The 16,134-nt window shown below is 42.4% G+C and overlaps 1 protein-coding gene across 5 annotated transcripts in view; it reads left to right on the top strand.

The window, feature by feature from the left end:
* Window positions 1-16,134, top strand: part of plch2a (phospholipase C, eta 2a) — a 183,729-nt gene that overhangs the window by 28,938 nt on the left and 138,657 nt on the right. The window contains exon 1 of one of the 5 annotated variants that reach the window (XM_024383763.2): window positions 1,030-1,416. The exons of the other annotated variants lie outside the window; for them this stretch is intronic. Coding sequence (XP_024239531.2) covers window positions 1,377-1,416 — 40 coding nt within the window. The 5' untranslated portion in view covers window positions 1,030-1,376. Of the gene's footprint in view, window positions 1-1,029; window positions 1,417-16,134 lie in introns of those variants that run through there. 5 annotated transcript variants of the gene reach the window in all.

Genomic DNA, 16,134 nt, shown 5'->3' with positions numbered 1-16,134 from the left:
ACTGGAGGTGTGAACACAGATGTGAGAAAGCAAGGGGTTTGTCTGTGTTTTGATTAACAGACTGATGATAACTGGAGGTGTGAACACAGAAGTGAGAAAGCAAGGGGTTTGTCTGTGTTTTGATTAACAGACTGATGTTAACTGGAGGTGTGAACACAGATGTGAGAAAGCAAGAGGATTGCCTGTGTTTTGATTAACAGACTGATTATAACTGGAGGTGTGAACACAGATGTGAGAAAGCAAGGGGTTTGCCTGCGACAACAAGGGCGTAATTGAGGTGTGCCAAGCTGTGAGGGGATTAAAACGAGCGTTGTTCGGGGAACAATTTGAGTGAAACAGCAGATAACATGGGTTCTGTGATTTCGGGTTCCTCCTCTACCCATCGATCTGTTTTCCCTCTGGGGGGGGGGGATACATCTATTGTTTTCAAAGCTGCCTCTGCTGAGCTAATGTAGAGCATGATTGAATGAACAAACATGTTCAGTTAGAGGTTGTTCATCAGTCTTAAAGCTCTGAGTCCAGCTCTGAGAGTACAAGGGCCATCAGGAAACAATACCGTGAGGAAAGGAGGTCTAAGAAGTGGGAGTGCTTTTGGAGCAGAGAGTTTTGCTGTGATAGGTGAGGAGTGTTGGCTCTGCCTGGCCCACTGCCCTGTTACTTTAGCTGCCCTGACACACACACACACACACACACACACACACACTTCCTCAGCGCTCCAGTTTATTTGGAATCAGTGCATGAGCAATAAAGAAGAGGTGAGCGTAGCTCTCCAAAGTGTGATGGGGCCAACGCTCAGCTAATAAACCATCTCTAATGCAAACATGCATTTTCTCTCTCCCTCCCTTTTTCCTGCTAACACACAAACACATGCGCTCTCTCTCTCTCTCTCTCTCTTCTCTATCCTCTGTCTCTCTCTCTCTCTCATCCCTTATTCACATTTCTAGTCCTTATTTCATTTTCTCTTGTTTTCTCACTGCCCCCTTTCTTTCTCTGTTTGGCTCCCTCTTTCTCTCTCCATCTGTCCACAACCTTCCTCCCTTCTTTCCATCTCTCCCTTCTCTTTCCATCCATTCATCCAGTAATAAAATTCAAACTCTCTCACGAACGCATACTGTTCCCCCCACACATATGCATAGACTCCTCTCTCTCTCTCTCTCTCTCTCTCTCACTCACTCTCACTCTCACTCTCACTCTCACTCTCACTCACACGCTGCACGTCTCTGCTGGGCTGAAGAGCAGAGTGCACACGGAGCCAGACGCTCACTTCAGTGTGCGCATCACATGTCTGCTGGCAGGAGCTGCCCTTCTCTCCTCTTTCTCTCTCTCTGTCACTCTCTTTCTCTCCACACCTCTCAGTACTCTGCAAGACTTTCAGCATGGAGCTGGCCGGAGTGGCCGTGTTGCCCCAGAGATACAGTACGTACCTGCTCTCTTTTCTTCCTTTTTTTCAATATTGATGCATTTTTCTTGTGATTTACATTTCATGAATGGGGATGCTTTTGATACATATTTATGCTCTCTCTTAGAGGGAGTGTTCTGCAGTGAAATTAAAGTTGGTTCAGTACTAAGGTGCCTGCACCTTGCCTGCCGTTGGTTGTCAAACAGTACTTTGTTGTGGCTGGTTGTCTTTTTTCATCGCTTTCCGGTGTTCTGTTAGGGGGTTTGTGCAACATTATACGTAAAGCACCTGTATGCACCTGGGCTGAATGTCCGAGTTTATGCGTGAATGGGGCTGTGCGGGAAGACCGTGGCACACACCTTCCCGTGTAGTAGATCAATGTCTGGAAAACGCCGCAAGAAGGATGAGATGAAAGAGCCAGACAGGTGTTGTTATGATACACTTGGTTAGTTCACTTTGGAAAAGGGTATTTTATGGCATTTAGTATGTAGGTAAGAGTGGGGTAAGTTGAGCCAGTCTTTCTATGTAACAATAAACAAAATTAATAATTTGAGCGAATATTTAGGAAGAGGTCATCATTTAATGGAGTCTGTGAAGGAAGAAGACACATGGAAAAAATGGTAAGCAAGACTTTCCCCAATTCAAATGAATGTATTGTGTTAGAGGTTTCATGCTGCTTGTATCTAAACCGAAGTAGAGGGTCATTTTAAGTTTGTTCTATAGATCAGTTGGGGTCTCTAAGCTACAATATGAAGTCCTAAACCTAGCATGAAAGTGCATCCTTGTAGCTGTGTGGTCTAATATAGTCAAAATGTTTGAGCCAATGGTAAGTTGAGCAAATGTAAATGTTTTCTTCCCAGGCTTGTCATTGTCATTCCTCTATGTTTTCTTTCCCAAGGTGGCTTAGGAGGTGGCAGCCTTATCCCCTTTATTCTTCTCCCTGCTACCTGGAGAGGGGAGTTGGTGGGCGTGCGTGTATGTGTACACAACTACGCATGTACACACACACAGGAATAGACTGGCAATATTTACCCATGTATTCCCTGCCAATAAAGCTGTATTAGATTACATGGAATTGAGAGAACACGTGATAGAAGAGTGAACATTTGATAAATAGATACAACAACAACAAAAAATGAAATGAGAGAGGCAGAGAAAGATATAGAAACCGAGTGAAAGAGAAACATATGGAAGGAAGATCCGTGAGACATAGACCCAGATATAGGCTTTCCGATCCAAAGCATGGACAGACTTTTGTGATCCGCCCCGGTGATGGTACCATTAGCTAAGTAGGTATATATCTATCTCGGCTAGCAGAACACTAATAGGGCTAACTTTAGACAGATGGGAATGTGCGAGAGAGAGCGTCTAGCTACGGTATGTAGCTGGGAGCCTACAGTGCCAAAGCTAATAACGTTCCTCTGTCACACTACACAAAGTGATAGCGAGGAGTTCGAGACGTGTGAATGCAGAGCGAAGAGGCTTGATAACAAAGACAGTCTCGAGTTTGACTCCAACTAAGGCTGCCGTGGTCAAGCATACAGTAGGCTTTGGAAGAATATATGAATGTGTTTATTGATGTTAAACAGCTGTTTGTTGAGTAGTTTATTTCATTTGATGTTTGTTTTTCTCAAAATAAGGTGTCTGTTTCCATAGCTGTGTATTATTAAATCCAAAATGTGTGGTAAATCAGTTTGTAGGTGTAATGTGAAGGACTGGGTGAAAAGCCTGCTGCTGAGGTCTTTCAGAAAATGTCTCCTGTTTGTCTCTCACCTGAATGGTGATATTGTAACTCAATGAATATCCTAACAAAGGCAGTTTTATGCTGCATTGAAGGCTACACAGTTCAGCTCTCTACTGCGGTTTCTGTGCGTGTGCAGGTGTGTGCGTAATTGAATTACACTATTATTAACTGTGATATAATCAATCCACAATGACTGCATGTGTATTCTATTGACATGACCCCAGAGCTTCAGTTTAGTCATTTTAATGTGATTTGATGATCCAGAGGGGAAAGATGTTCTGTGTCATTATTGTGTCTACATTTTTATTTTGTTTTTACATTTAATTTATCTTGAGAGGTTACCATGTTGTGTCATCCTAATTATCTGCAACCAAATTTTTCTTGATGGAATAGACTTATTGAACTCATCCATCAGCTTGGGCAAAATGTCATATTTGCTTCAACTACCCTTTTCTTTTACATTTAATGGGCAAGAGATTTGATATGATGAACATTATAACACACTGATAACAACATTATAACACACTGATAACACATGTCATTCTGTCATGAGTTGATATTCTCAATAACCAAAGCACAAGCTTCGTAATGTGAAAGACATTCAAAATCAGCAGTATGGTTTTGTGATAAGTGCTACACTATCAGTAATGAGGAGAGAGAACACTTTCCCACAGTGCTTATTTCCCATGGACGTTGACACGTTTTCCAATGAGACCCGAGTCTTCTTGTTTGCCTATACCCTCTGCCACTTTCAGCACCACTGCATGTGGACAGCTCCCAGGCTTAGGGGAAAGTGTCTGAGGCTTAACGTATGCAGTGGGCTTCCAATCCCTCCTTTCACCCCTTAGATCTGTAAGACCCAAGGTAATTATAGTAAACTAAAACGAAACTAATCATTAAAAAAATATTTTGTCAACTAAAATAACATCATTAACAAACCTGTTTGAAAAACTAAAATGTATCTTTTACTCCTAAATTAACTTAAAACAAATATTAATTTTGTTCAGTTTTGTACAATTTTTTTCTAACTTTGGGTGAAATTCAGATGTTTTTTTTTAATGGTATTTTGGGGAGGGTAACGTTTGGGGATTGTTTCAAGCTACTGAACCTGATGGGTGTCACGTTCATATGTGGAGACGGACCAAGGCGCAGCGTATGTTGAGTTCCACATAACATTTTAACAACACTGTCATCTCAGATTTTCAAAATATGCTTCTCAACCATAGCAAAACAAGCATTTGTGTAACAGCTAGCGCAGCTAGCGTAGCATTTAGCATTAGCAGGCAACATTTTCACAAAAACCAGAAAATCATTCAAATAAAATCATTACCTTTGAAGAACTTCAGATGTTTTCAATGAGGAGACTCTCAGTTAGATAGCAAATGCTCAGTTTTTCCTGAAAGATTATTTGTTTAGGAAAAATCGCTCCGTTTGGTGCGTCACGTTTAGCTACGAAAAAAACCTGTATCCAGGAGTGTAATTATCCCCACAGCTCATTAGCATAACACAACGTTAACTATTCATGAAAATCGCAAATGAAATGAAATTAATATGCTAGCTCTCAAGCTTAGCCTTTTGTTAACAACACTGTCATCTCAGATTTTCAAAATATGCTTCTCAACCATTGCAAAATAAGCATTTGTGTAACAGCTAGCGCGGCTAGTGTAGCATTTAGCGTTAGCATCAGCAGACAACTTTTTAACAAAAAACAGAAAATCATTCAAATAAAATCATTACCTTTTGAAGAACTTCAGATGTTTTCAATGAGGAGACTCAGTTAGATAGCAAATGCTCAGTTTTTCCTGAAAGATTATTTGTTTAGGAGAAATTGCTCCGTTTGGTGCGTCACGTTTGGCTACCAAAAAAAAACGAAAATTCAGTCTTCAAAACGCCTAACTTTTTTCCAAATGAACTCCATAATATCGACTGAAACATGGTAAACGTTGTTTAGAATCAATCCTCAAGGTGTTTTTCACATATCTCTTCATGATATATCGTTCGTTGAAAGCCTCCTCCAATCACTGGATGACTGCGTGCAGCTTGTAGATTACGCACCAAGTTAGACAAAGGAAACCGGGCGGACACCTGGTAAATGTAGTCTCTTATGGCCAATCTTCCAATGATATGCCTACAAATACGTCACAATGCTGCAGACACCTTGGAGAAATGATAGAAAGGGCAGGCTCATTCCCGGCGCATTCACAGCCATATAAGGAGATAATGGGAAACAGAGCTTCAAAAATTCTGCCCATTTCCTGGTTGAAGTTTCATCTTGGTTTCGCCTGTAGCATGAGTTCTGTGGCACTCACAGATAATATCTTTGTAGTTTTGGAAACCTTAGAGTGTTTTCTTTCCAAAGCTGCCAATTATATGCATAGTCGAGCATCTGTTCGTGACAAAATATTGCGCTTAAAACAGGCACGTTTTTTTATCCATAAATTAAAAGAGCGCCCCCTATATCCAAGAAGTTAATAGTGAAACTGAGCAACAACAAAACAATAAACTAACAATTAACTGTGACTAAAAAGGTGCTATGTGCACTAACTCAAAACACAGTAACACCAACAATATCCCATAACCCACAGGTGGAAAAATGCAACTTAAGTACGATCCCCAATTAGAGACAATGATTACCAGCTGCCTCTAATTGGGAATCAGACACAAACCCCAACATAGAAAATAAACCTAGAACCCCACATAGAAATAATAAACTAGACTAAAACCCCTACTCATGCCCTGACCTACTCTACCATAGAAAATACAGGCTCCAGCCATGGACCCAGGCTGAACACTGTGCCCCGACTGGACCCAGGAGCAGGGGAAAGCTCCCACCACGGAGCGAGACTGGACGCTGTTCCTGGACTCGGCACCAATGCCGAAGAAGACTCTGGCCTTGGAGCTGGACTGGACAACATGCTTAGACTCCGGCCATGGAGCTGGAGGTTCCGGACCGTGGACCGTCCCAGGAGGTTCCGGACCGTGGACCGTCCCAGGAGGTTCCGGACCGTGGACCGCCCCAGGAGGTTCCGGACTGGCGGACGTTGCCGTTAGCTCTGGACTGGGGAGGCGCACTGGAAGCTTGATTCGTGTATCCGGCACAGGTGGCACCAGACCCGTGACACGCACTTCAGGGCGAGTGCGAGGAGCAGGCACAGGACGTACTGGGCTGTGGAGGCGCACTGGAGGTCTGGAGCGTAGAGCTGGCACAACATGTCCTGGACAGATAACAACCTTCGCACGGCAAGTGCAGGGAGCTGGAGACATGGTGCGGAGCTGGAGACATGGTGCGTAGAACCGACACACATTGTACCGGAACGTCAACACACTTCGCAAGGCAAGTGCCAGGATTTCCTCCCAAGTCCAGGATCCCTTCCCATCCAGGATCTCTTCCCAAGTCCAGGATACTTCCTCCTCTGGGCACGCTGCTTGGTCCTTTGTGGATGGGATATTCTGTCACGATCATTGTTGGAAAGATGGTCGGACCAAGATGCAGCGTGGGGTAGGTTAATCATTTTTATTTATGATAACCGGCACAAAACAAGAAAGAGTAACAAACTAAACTACAGCTTTGTAGGGCTAAAAAGCAACAAAACAAAATTAAGATCCCACCAACAACAGGTGGGAAAAGGCTACCTAAATATGATCCCCAATCAGAGACAACGATAGTTGGCTGCCTCTGATTGGGAACCACACCAGGCCAACATAGAAAATAAAAAACTAGACTACCCACCGTAGGCACACCATGACTTAACCAAAATTAAAGAACTAAAAGGTTCTCTAAGGTCAGGGCGTGACAGTGGGTAGATGCGGCCAGCATTTTGTTAGCTTGTGAATGGGTGTCTTCGAGCAGTAAAGCTAACAAAGCTAACTGTAGGTGCATCTGTGACAGCCAAAAGTCCAACACTGTAGTGGTTTTCCAACAGCAACTCTCAGATCAGCATGGCAGTGTCAATTAGCTGCTATTGTTTCTGAAAGTGTTTATTTATAAATATCTAAAACTTTTCTATTCTCCCATATCACACACTCACAAACTGAAAACATAATGTGTGCACAATAATTGGTTAGTGAGGTCTCATCACTTTAATTTGTGTTCCTTATCTTCGCTGTGACGTGATTGATACAGGAACAAACGTCTTTGATCAAAAGAAACGTATGGTTGGTTAACAAATAGTGCCTACCACATTTTTTTTGTACCCGTCTCTATTCTTTTTAAATCCAAGTCACGTTGAGATTTACTTTATCATGTAAACCTAACCCATCACCTTATGTATTACTGTCCCAGTGGCTAGAAGTGGCATCCCAAAAAACTATACAAAATATTAGTATTAAAAGTATTCACCTCCCTTGGATTTTTTCACACTTTGTTGCATTACAATGTGGGATTGAAATTCATTTAATTGTGATTTTTGTGTGTGTCAATGATCTACACAAAATACTCTGTCAAAGTGGAAGAACAATTCTAATATAAAAAAAGGGTAGCTACCATAAACGTAACCACATGTAACTTATGGATTACCATTAGTATACGCCTCGAAAGTCCCAATGCTAAGTTACACCTCACGTTTCTATTTTTCGAGTTATTACATAAAACCAGAATGATCCGAATGCCAAAATCATACGCTACAAATACTGCGTCCAAAATAAGTGTTTTACTGGAGTAATTGTGCAGTGTAACTGCAGTAATAGTGCAGTATAACAGTTCAACTGCAGTACACTGTAGTTACTCTGCAATTACTGCCCCCCAAAATACCACAGTCGACTGCAGTTACTACACTTTTATTGCCGTTTCAAAACTGACATCTCTTTTTGTAAGGGAGCTAGCTCTAATACAAGGTGGAAAAAGTTACAAAACTCCCGTTGCCTACTTCACAGAGAACATTCCGAAAAGTTTACGAAACAAAAAGGAGAGCAGATGAGGTACTACACAATTAGAGCAAGCAGGTATGCTTTTCTCTTTCATTTTGAACCCATGACAGGACGGCAGGCTCTGGTGCCTTCTTATCAGGTTCCCACTAGATAACACAAACACAAAGTCTGTGAAGAGCATGAGGTTGCCTCCTTGTTTACATCCCATTGTTGGATTGAAGCTCACCACCGTCAACACTTGGTCTGGAATATAATTACATGCTAGCATGGCTATTGGCTAACGTTCGCCAGCTTGAGCTTGCTACCGAGCTATCATACGAACTCTGTAGCACAGAGTAGATTCTCCATTTGACGTTGAGAAATAGTGCAAATTGGGTAGTTTAGAAGAAATATCCAGATATAAGTTACAAAATATGTAATAACCACAACATAAATACGTTTGTACTTATAGCTAACCAGATCGTGACTACAACTAAGTTAAGTCTTTAACCACACTGTGTTGTTACATTGGTGAGTAAAAACTCATGCCTTCTACCCTTTTGAATGAGAAATAAAACACTAACAGACCTTGATTAGATAAGTATTCACCACCCTGATTCAATACATGTTCGAAACACCTTTGGCAGCAATTATACTGTAGCTGTGACTTCTTTGGTAAATCGCTAAGAGCTCTGCAAACCTGGATTGTGCAATATTTGTCCATTACTCTTTTCAAAAATGTTCAAGCTCTGTCAAGGTGTTGGGGATCATGCCTAGACAGCAAGTCTTACCATATATTTTCAAGCAGATTTATGTCAACTGTCCACTGTCTTCTTGGTAAACAACTCCAGTGTAGATTTGGCCTTTTTGTTGTAGGTTATTGTCCTGCTGAAAGGTGAATTCCTCTCCCAGTTTCTGGTGTGAAGCAGGTTTTCCTCTAGGATTCTGCCTGTGCTTAGCTCCATGTGACTTGACAATGTCTTACTCATTGCTCAGAAGTTCGGTACAAATCGGATGTTGGGTACTATATTTACTGAATATTATCTGAATTCTATAAATTATCATGGCTAATTTGGGTGCAACCAATTAGTTTCATTTCTCCAAGATACAATTACATTTCAACAAAATTATGTTTCAGGAATGCCAGTCGTACCTGTTTCTAACTCCAGAAGCTATTCCAGAACAATCTGAGACTGTGGGTGTCATAGCTTGCTGAAATGACATGGAAAGACTTTCTTGAGAAGGAGGCGAGTAGAGCAATTGAGATTCTCCCTGGTCTTTGTGGTGTTACATCTTCCTCTGTCACAGCAGTGACCCACATGGATATACCTGCAGTGCGGTATCTAAGCCCATCCTATTCGAGGAGATATTTATAACCATAGAACTGCAGGTTGGGAAACAATGCAACAGTTTAAGGCCACTATACCAGATCATTAGGCGGTGAGAATTATTTTCTGAAGGTTAAAGACTGTATGAATCTCTCTCTCTCACACACACACACACACACACACACACACACACACACACACACACACAAAGTGACAAAATATTTCAAATACATCCCCTCAGTGATTAGTTAATATGCATTGTGATGACCATTGATTACAAGTCAGTGGCAAGGTAAACAGAGCCGTCATCTGTACAGCCTTGTCACTGTAATCAGGAAAGAGCCCCGTTGTTTATTTCCCCCTTTGTCCTTTACATGACATTCCTGCTGGATTCCCAGAGAGTGCATATCCCACATGATTTATACTGTTGTATCTACTGTAGTGTTTCTTGTGGGCATTACTGAAGTATTTACAATAGTGTTTTTGTTTCATTGTCTCTAGCATAGAAGTGGAGGCTTTTTCCTCCTGGAAAAATACTAAAATAGCAAATATTCCATAACCGGAAGGGACTGGGATCTGAACGGATAGATCAGAACGTTGCTTTTTTCTGTAACCTGTATAGAACACATCATAAGGTCTATACTTGGCATGTAGTTTCCTTACTTATGGGTGTCACAAAATGGCATTTGGGGAATGGGCAGGGTACAGTATATGCAAACTAAATACTGTAGTATTTACTAAAGTTTAAAAAAGTGTAGTGTTTTTGCAGACATTACTAGTAGTTACTACAGTGTTTATTTTTTGGGGGGAGGGGCGTAATACTGTAGTATTTACTATTAGGGCTGGGAATTGCCGGGGACCACACAATACGATATTATCACAATACTTAGTTGCCTGATAGGATATGTATTGCGATACTCACAATTCTATATGTAATGCGATTCGATACAGTGATTTTTTTTTTCCGCAGTTCAATGTTCCAAACATATTGCCCATTATATGTCTGCTGTAGCGAGACGAGAGCAGTGAGAAAAGTTTTGATCAGCCATGGAAATACAAGTGTTTTGGGTCAGGTACAGTCAACGAGCGCAAAATTAATATTGCGATATTGTCAAAACGATACAATATATTGTCAAATTATGTAATAACCACATATGTAACTATCGATTTCCCCCCCATCCCTATTTACAATCGTATTCAACAGTATACTACAACGTTCTATAGTAAATACTACTACAGATGTGTTCTATCCCAGTTCTAACACACCTGATTTAACTGATCACATAGCCCTTGATTTGTTTAATGAGTTGTGTAAGTGCTGGGCTAATTGAATTGCCACACCCTTGAATTGCAGGGGTCCTCGTGGAATGTCATGAGAAACACAGCATTTAGTGCCAGAGTCAGGTTTGGAAAGTGCTCTTCCTTGAAGCTCACCACCTTGTCACCTTTCACTATAAGGAAGAGACATGGCGGTGGACATTTGATTGAGCGTACAGGAGGACCTGTTTGATGTCCTGATAGAATGTGAACCCATGATTAACCTCGATGACAGACGCCCTCAGGACAAAGTTTGTCCTCAGGACTTCTTGTTTCCAGGTGCTTGTAAGCAGCTCTCCTAGGCAAGGTTGTGCCCTCTCCCTATTGTGTTACGGCACACCTCTCCATATTTTGGCGAGAAGTAGATGATATAATCATGGCATAAAGTACTCTGTGAATCTGATCCTCAAACAAATGGTTAATCCCGCGGAGATCAAAGGAGCAGACTGTGTCTGCCTCCTAACGATAGTAAAAGCAGTATGCAAATAGTTTATGCTTAATTGTGCTTCAGATATATATAGCATGCACGTGTTTGAACAGGATCATCCGCGATTCCACCCTGATTCACAGCACTCAGTTTTTATATTAACTGAAACTTCAGCAGCGATCGCAACAGGACTTCACAACCCTCCCATGAAGAAGGCATTTTCGGAGGGTGGGGCGTGCTGTATTATACCAAAGCTTGATGTAGGAACACTGTGCCTGTACGGTAAATAGTAATGCAAAGGCAGATCCATACCTCCCAGCGCTATCCAATCAACACAAACAGAGAGAGCGAGAAAGAGAGATTATAAATCATAAAGCGCTCATCTTGCAGATCCTCCACTCCTATTTGTCTGCCATTATTCAAGTTTTCGCACATAAAGGCTCTGACTCAACTGTGTGTGTGCATGTGTGTCTGTGAGTGAGTGAGAGCAGATGTGGAGAAATCTGAACCCCGGGCAGTTATCCAAGTCACCCTAGGTGAAAAAGAGGCACACATACAAAAAACAACAGAATTTGGGCCCCTCTCTCTTCGCCACAATAGTTTTAATAAGCTAGGGAGGGTTTCTCTCAGTTCAAAGTGAAGCACATTTGTTGGCATTTTTAAACTGCGGGGGAAGCAGCAGCAGCCCCGAACCAATCAAAAGGCTTTTGGAGTTCACCCTCAGATGAGATGTCATCATTTGGAGTGCTTTTTCCCCATGGGGTATTTCAAAACTTTGGTAGGTTTGGGAATTGTATTTTAAATGACGCTTATTAAGGTTTTTCACAGATTCAACAACCTGAGTTGATTGACAGAGTAGATGGCTCTCATTTGAAGACATCGCAGTAACTTTCTGCATGTATAAACCCACTTTTAGTTGAGTGACCACAGAGTTAGTGAACCATTCTCTTGTTTGTGGCTGTCTTCAGCCCATGATTCCCTGTCTTAGTGTCTTTTCAAATAGTAACCATCCAATGGGAACCAGTGAATCTGATCATGTCAGTAAGCCAGATAGACATTAGAGAGCTTTAAGATAATTAGGAAGTGGCGTTTCACTCGAGGGAACACATTATAGTAGCCAAATCCTTTTACATATTCATCCCCTAATTGTTCGGATAATGAGCCAAGATCCAGCTCAGAATATTTAATCCAGGTCCAAATTATTCTGTGTTGTCTCAGATTCTACCCCCCATTAGCTCATATTCCCCCTTCAGACGTCAACCTTATTTATCGTGTATGACGTGGTATCAATCGCCTGTATCTGGTTGTAAATGTCATCCAAAATCGATATGCGGGTTAAAACAACACAGGATCATTTGATTTGCATTAAACACAACAACAACAAAAATGGACCCATGGAAATCCAAGAATTCCACCACTTTGACAGTCAAACATTCAAACAACAGATATGTAAAGAGGTGACCGTGTTGGAATCCCAGCCCAAGCATTTATCTGTCTTTGTTTTATCGGTCTTGGAGAACAGACACACACACAACCGTCCTCCACTTTGTTCCTTTCTCTTAATTACCCCGTTGCATGATTTCACAAAAGACGAAGAGCGTCTCCATCGCCGAGCATTTCATTTAAAGACATAGATGAGATGCAAATCAGGGCTCCTGAGTGGCTCAGCGGTCTAAGGCACTGCATCTTAGTGCAAGAGGTGTCACTACAGTCCCTGGTTTGAATCCAGGCTGAATTGCATCCGGCCGTGATTGGAAGTCCCATAGGGATGCACACAATAGGCCCAGCGTTGGCTGGGGTAGGCCGTCATTGTAAATAAGAATTTGTTCTTAACTGACTTGCCTAGTTAAATAAAGGTAAAAAAAAAATACCATCTCGCCGACTCCATCTCGCTGGTGCTGCCAGACAAATTTCCCAAACCATTTAAAGAGACGCAAACCCTGTTCAGCTCCTTCCCCACTACTCCTCTTCCTGCTCCTCCTCCTCATTAATCTCCTAATTTTGAAATCTGCCGTACAGTATGCAAGACATGGCCAGGCATTTCCATCTCTAAATGGAGAAGAAGACAGTCTGCGCTGCGAAGCCGTGCTTGACTGCTTTAATTGTCGATGGGGCACGGTTCTCTGAAAGCTTCTGTGCCGCGCTCTTCCCCTTGTCTCCGTCTGTCCTTTAACCCATGAACAGATGAGTCACTAAGACTCGCAATGAATTCATGGGAAGCTCCTCTTTCAGAGATTCTCTCAGATGAGACGAGGCAAATCTAATTTGGGTATTCACAGCCATTCTTCAACCCTCCCCTGGACACTGAGAGCTGCAGAGACCGAGGAAGGAAGCGAGGGCCAGAGAGCTGGGCAAACTCACTTTGAAATGTCTTTTTTTTTTGTGAATGCCATGTTTGACTGAAAGTAATGGCATTCATGTTGTTCATGAGTTGTTCATGTCCATCCATTCATAAATGTTATAAAAATTCCATTCAGCATGTGCTCACAAAACAAGACAACTGCAGGACTTCCTATCATACTCTTGCAGCCCTTCCCTCCATCCATCCTTACCTCCCTTCTTTCGTCTCTTCTTTGAGAGAGTGCCCAGCTCCAGATCTGCCTTGGAGCTGCCCACCTTGGCTCCACCTCGCCTGACCTTTCTGTCGGATGAGTGATGATGTCGCCCTCTCCTCTGCTTCTGTACCGGTCTTGACCCCCTTTACTTCGCAACCAGGAAAGGTCAGCCGCATTACGGTGTTGGAAAATGTCATGCTGGTACCAGACGCCAAACAAAATCAAACCCTCCATTTGCAGTCGACGAGCCATCCAAGAGACATAAAATTGCCCAGAGGGAGCGTGGGAATTAGAGACAGCCATGTTGGGAGACAAGGGGGGAGTATAGGGGAAGTGTGTGTGTGTGTGTGTGTGTGTGTGTGTGTACTGTGTAGCGTGCGCTGTTGGGAATGGCGGAGGGCCAAATGTTGCTTTGTGGAGACACAGCACACGACGTGTGCTGACTCCATTCACATGGCCGGCAGTTATCACTAGTCACTGTGATCAGAGGGCCTTGTCCCATTTCCTCTGCAAAAGGATCTGTCACAGAGCGCCACAGGAACCAGAGCCCCTGGTGTGGGGGAATCCAAAAGGTGGTGCATCTATCTGCCTGACTGGATTAATGGTATGCTTACGTCACTGAGGTGCCAGATATCTGTGCACAGACTGCAGTACAATATCTCTGCTCAGTTTGAAATGGGGCAAAAGATTGTAATAAGAATAAACAAGATTGCATGTTTTATTCCCAAATGCTTGGCGTACAGCCAACTTCATGCGCCACATGCACATCACCAAGATCAAATGAGTTCCCAAAGATGGAGGAGACAAAATAATACAAATAAAAAAACTATTGATTCCGTCAAATCAATTTGCCACTCTTACGCTTGTAAGAGTTGCTCTGTGACGCTGGATGCGGAGAGTAAATAAAGGTATCTGGTCTGTGGATCTCTTTCATTATCTCAGGGCCCCAGCAGGAAATGGCCTTGCTGCAGTTACAGGTCAAGGCCGATAAGACTTTACAAATCAGTACTTTTGACACTGCATCAATTTACTGGCAGCCGACCACAGCTCTGATGATTTGGCCTCCCTTAAGTCCTTATTCCTCCCTCTTTTCTATTAACTCTGTTCTAGATTTCCTTTTGTCTGCCTGTCAGCACATCCTTCATGTTTTGCCTGTTGAGCCAAGAGCTTCTCGCCAACCCTGCAACTGTGTCTTACAGATGCAAAATGGCACGTTTTGTGGGAAGTGTTTGCGGTATTTACGGTACATGTGTCTCAGATACTTTCAACAGACATCGGCGTAAGACTATCAGACACCGCATCGGAGATTAGTGCTACATTGTATCCCGAGGAGTTTGTCAAAGCTACACTTTAATGCCTGAGCATTTCATAATCCTGTCACCTTTGCACACATCCTGTCATTTGATTGACAGTGTCATTGTCAAAACACCGGAATGTCATTGTTCTGACACAACCTGTCAGTAACGGATTCAATTTGTCATTGCTATTACAATGTTTGAACACTGAAATAATTTTTACAATATGAACACTGTTCAAGTTGTACTGTAGTTACTCCTTCCAAGTCCCTGGTCATGCAGATCTCTGCCGTTGTTATTGACAATGAGGAAGCGTACTTTATAAAGATTACTCTAATTGGTCAAAGCTTTCAGAAGCTTAGGATTGTTCCAATAATTATTCTTAGCTGCCTCTTACAGTTGGATATAATTTACCGTATGTATTTTGTTCTTAATTCACTCAGGATAAAGTATTACTACCAGAGCTGTGGGAAGCAAACTACAGTGGTTTTAAGCAAAGTGCCTTGTGAGAGTTTGACATTTTATTTTTCATGTTAAATAACCCAAGAGCTGCCGCAATCTCATTTATGAGAGGAAATGAGTACGATTCATGCTGAGCCGCAAATACACAAAGAACAAGGAGAATGAGATACCTAATCAAATGTTATTGGTCACATACACATATTTATCAGATGTTATTGCGGGTGTAGCGAAATGCTTGTGTGAACATAAAAAATGTCAGGTAAATTCTGCCTCCCAAAATTGAATAGCCACTGAAAACAGTGTCAAAAAAAGACAATGCAGGGGGATAGGAGGGACGCCATGTGCGACTGACGTGTTTTACGTTTGCTCCCGTGGTATTCGTAAAGTTTGTGAATTTTGCAGCAGAACCGTATTTATTTTCAAATATTCATTTGGTGATCCCTTACCGTAAAAACCAAGACTACTTTGCTTCCGAATGTCAGCATGTCGGCCAAACATAAGGCCAAAAGCATGACTTTGAGAAAACCCGGCCTACAAGACCCGCTCTCATCACCGCCCTCTCCTGAGTCTGAGGGCCCGGGGACGCACACTTTACCCGGGGATGCGGCTTGGCCTGGCGGCGCTGAAATGAACATTCTCGAGGCCATCAAACTACTACGCTCTGAGATAGTTGAAATGAAAACACAGATGGTTGCTACGATTGAGGCCAGAATACAGGAGGTTTCTGATACTTTAAAAGCAGATTTAACCATCCTGCGGAAC

This window comes from Oncorhynchus tshawytscha, linkage group LG22 (assembly GCF_018296145.1).
Source record: "Oncorhynchus tshawytscha isolate Ot180627B linkage group LG22, Otsh_v2.0, whole genome shotgun sequence".
NCBI lineage: Eukaryota > Metazoa > Chordata > Actinopteri > Salmoniformes > Salmonidae > Oncorhynchus > Oncorhynchus tshawytscha.
Note: the sequence above shows the minus strand (reverse complement) of the source record. Positions and strands in the feature narration are given on the sequence as shown.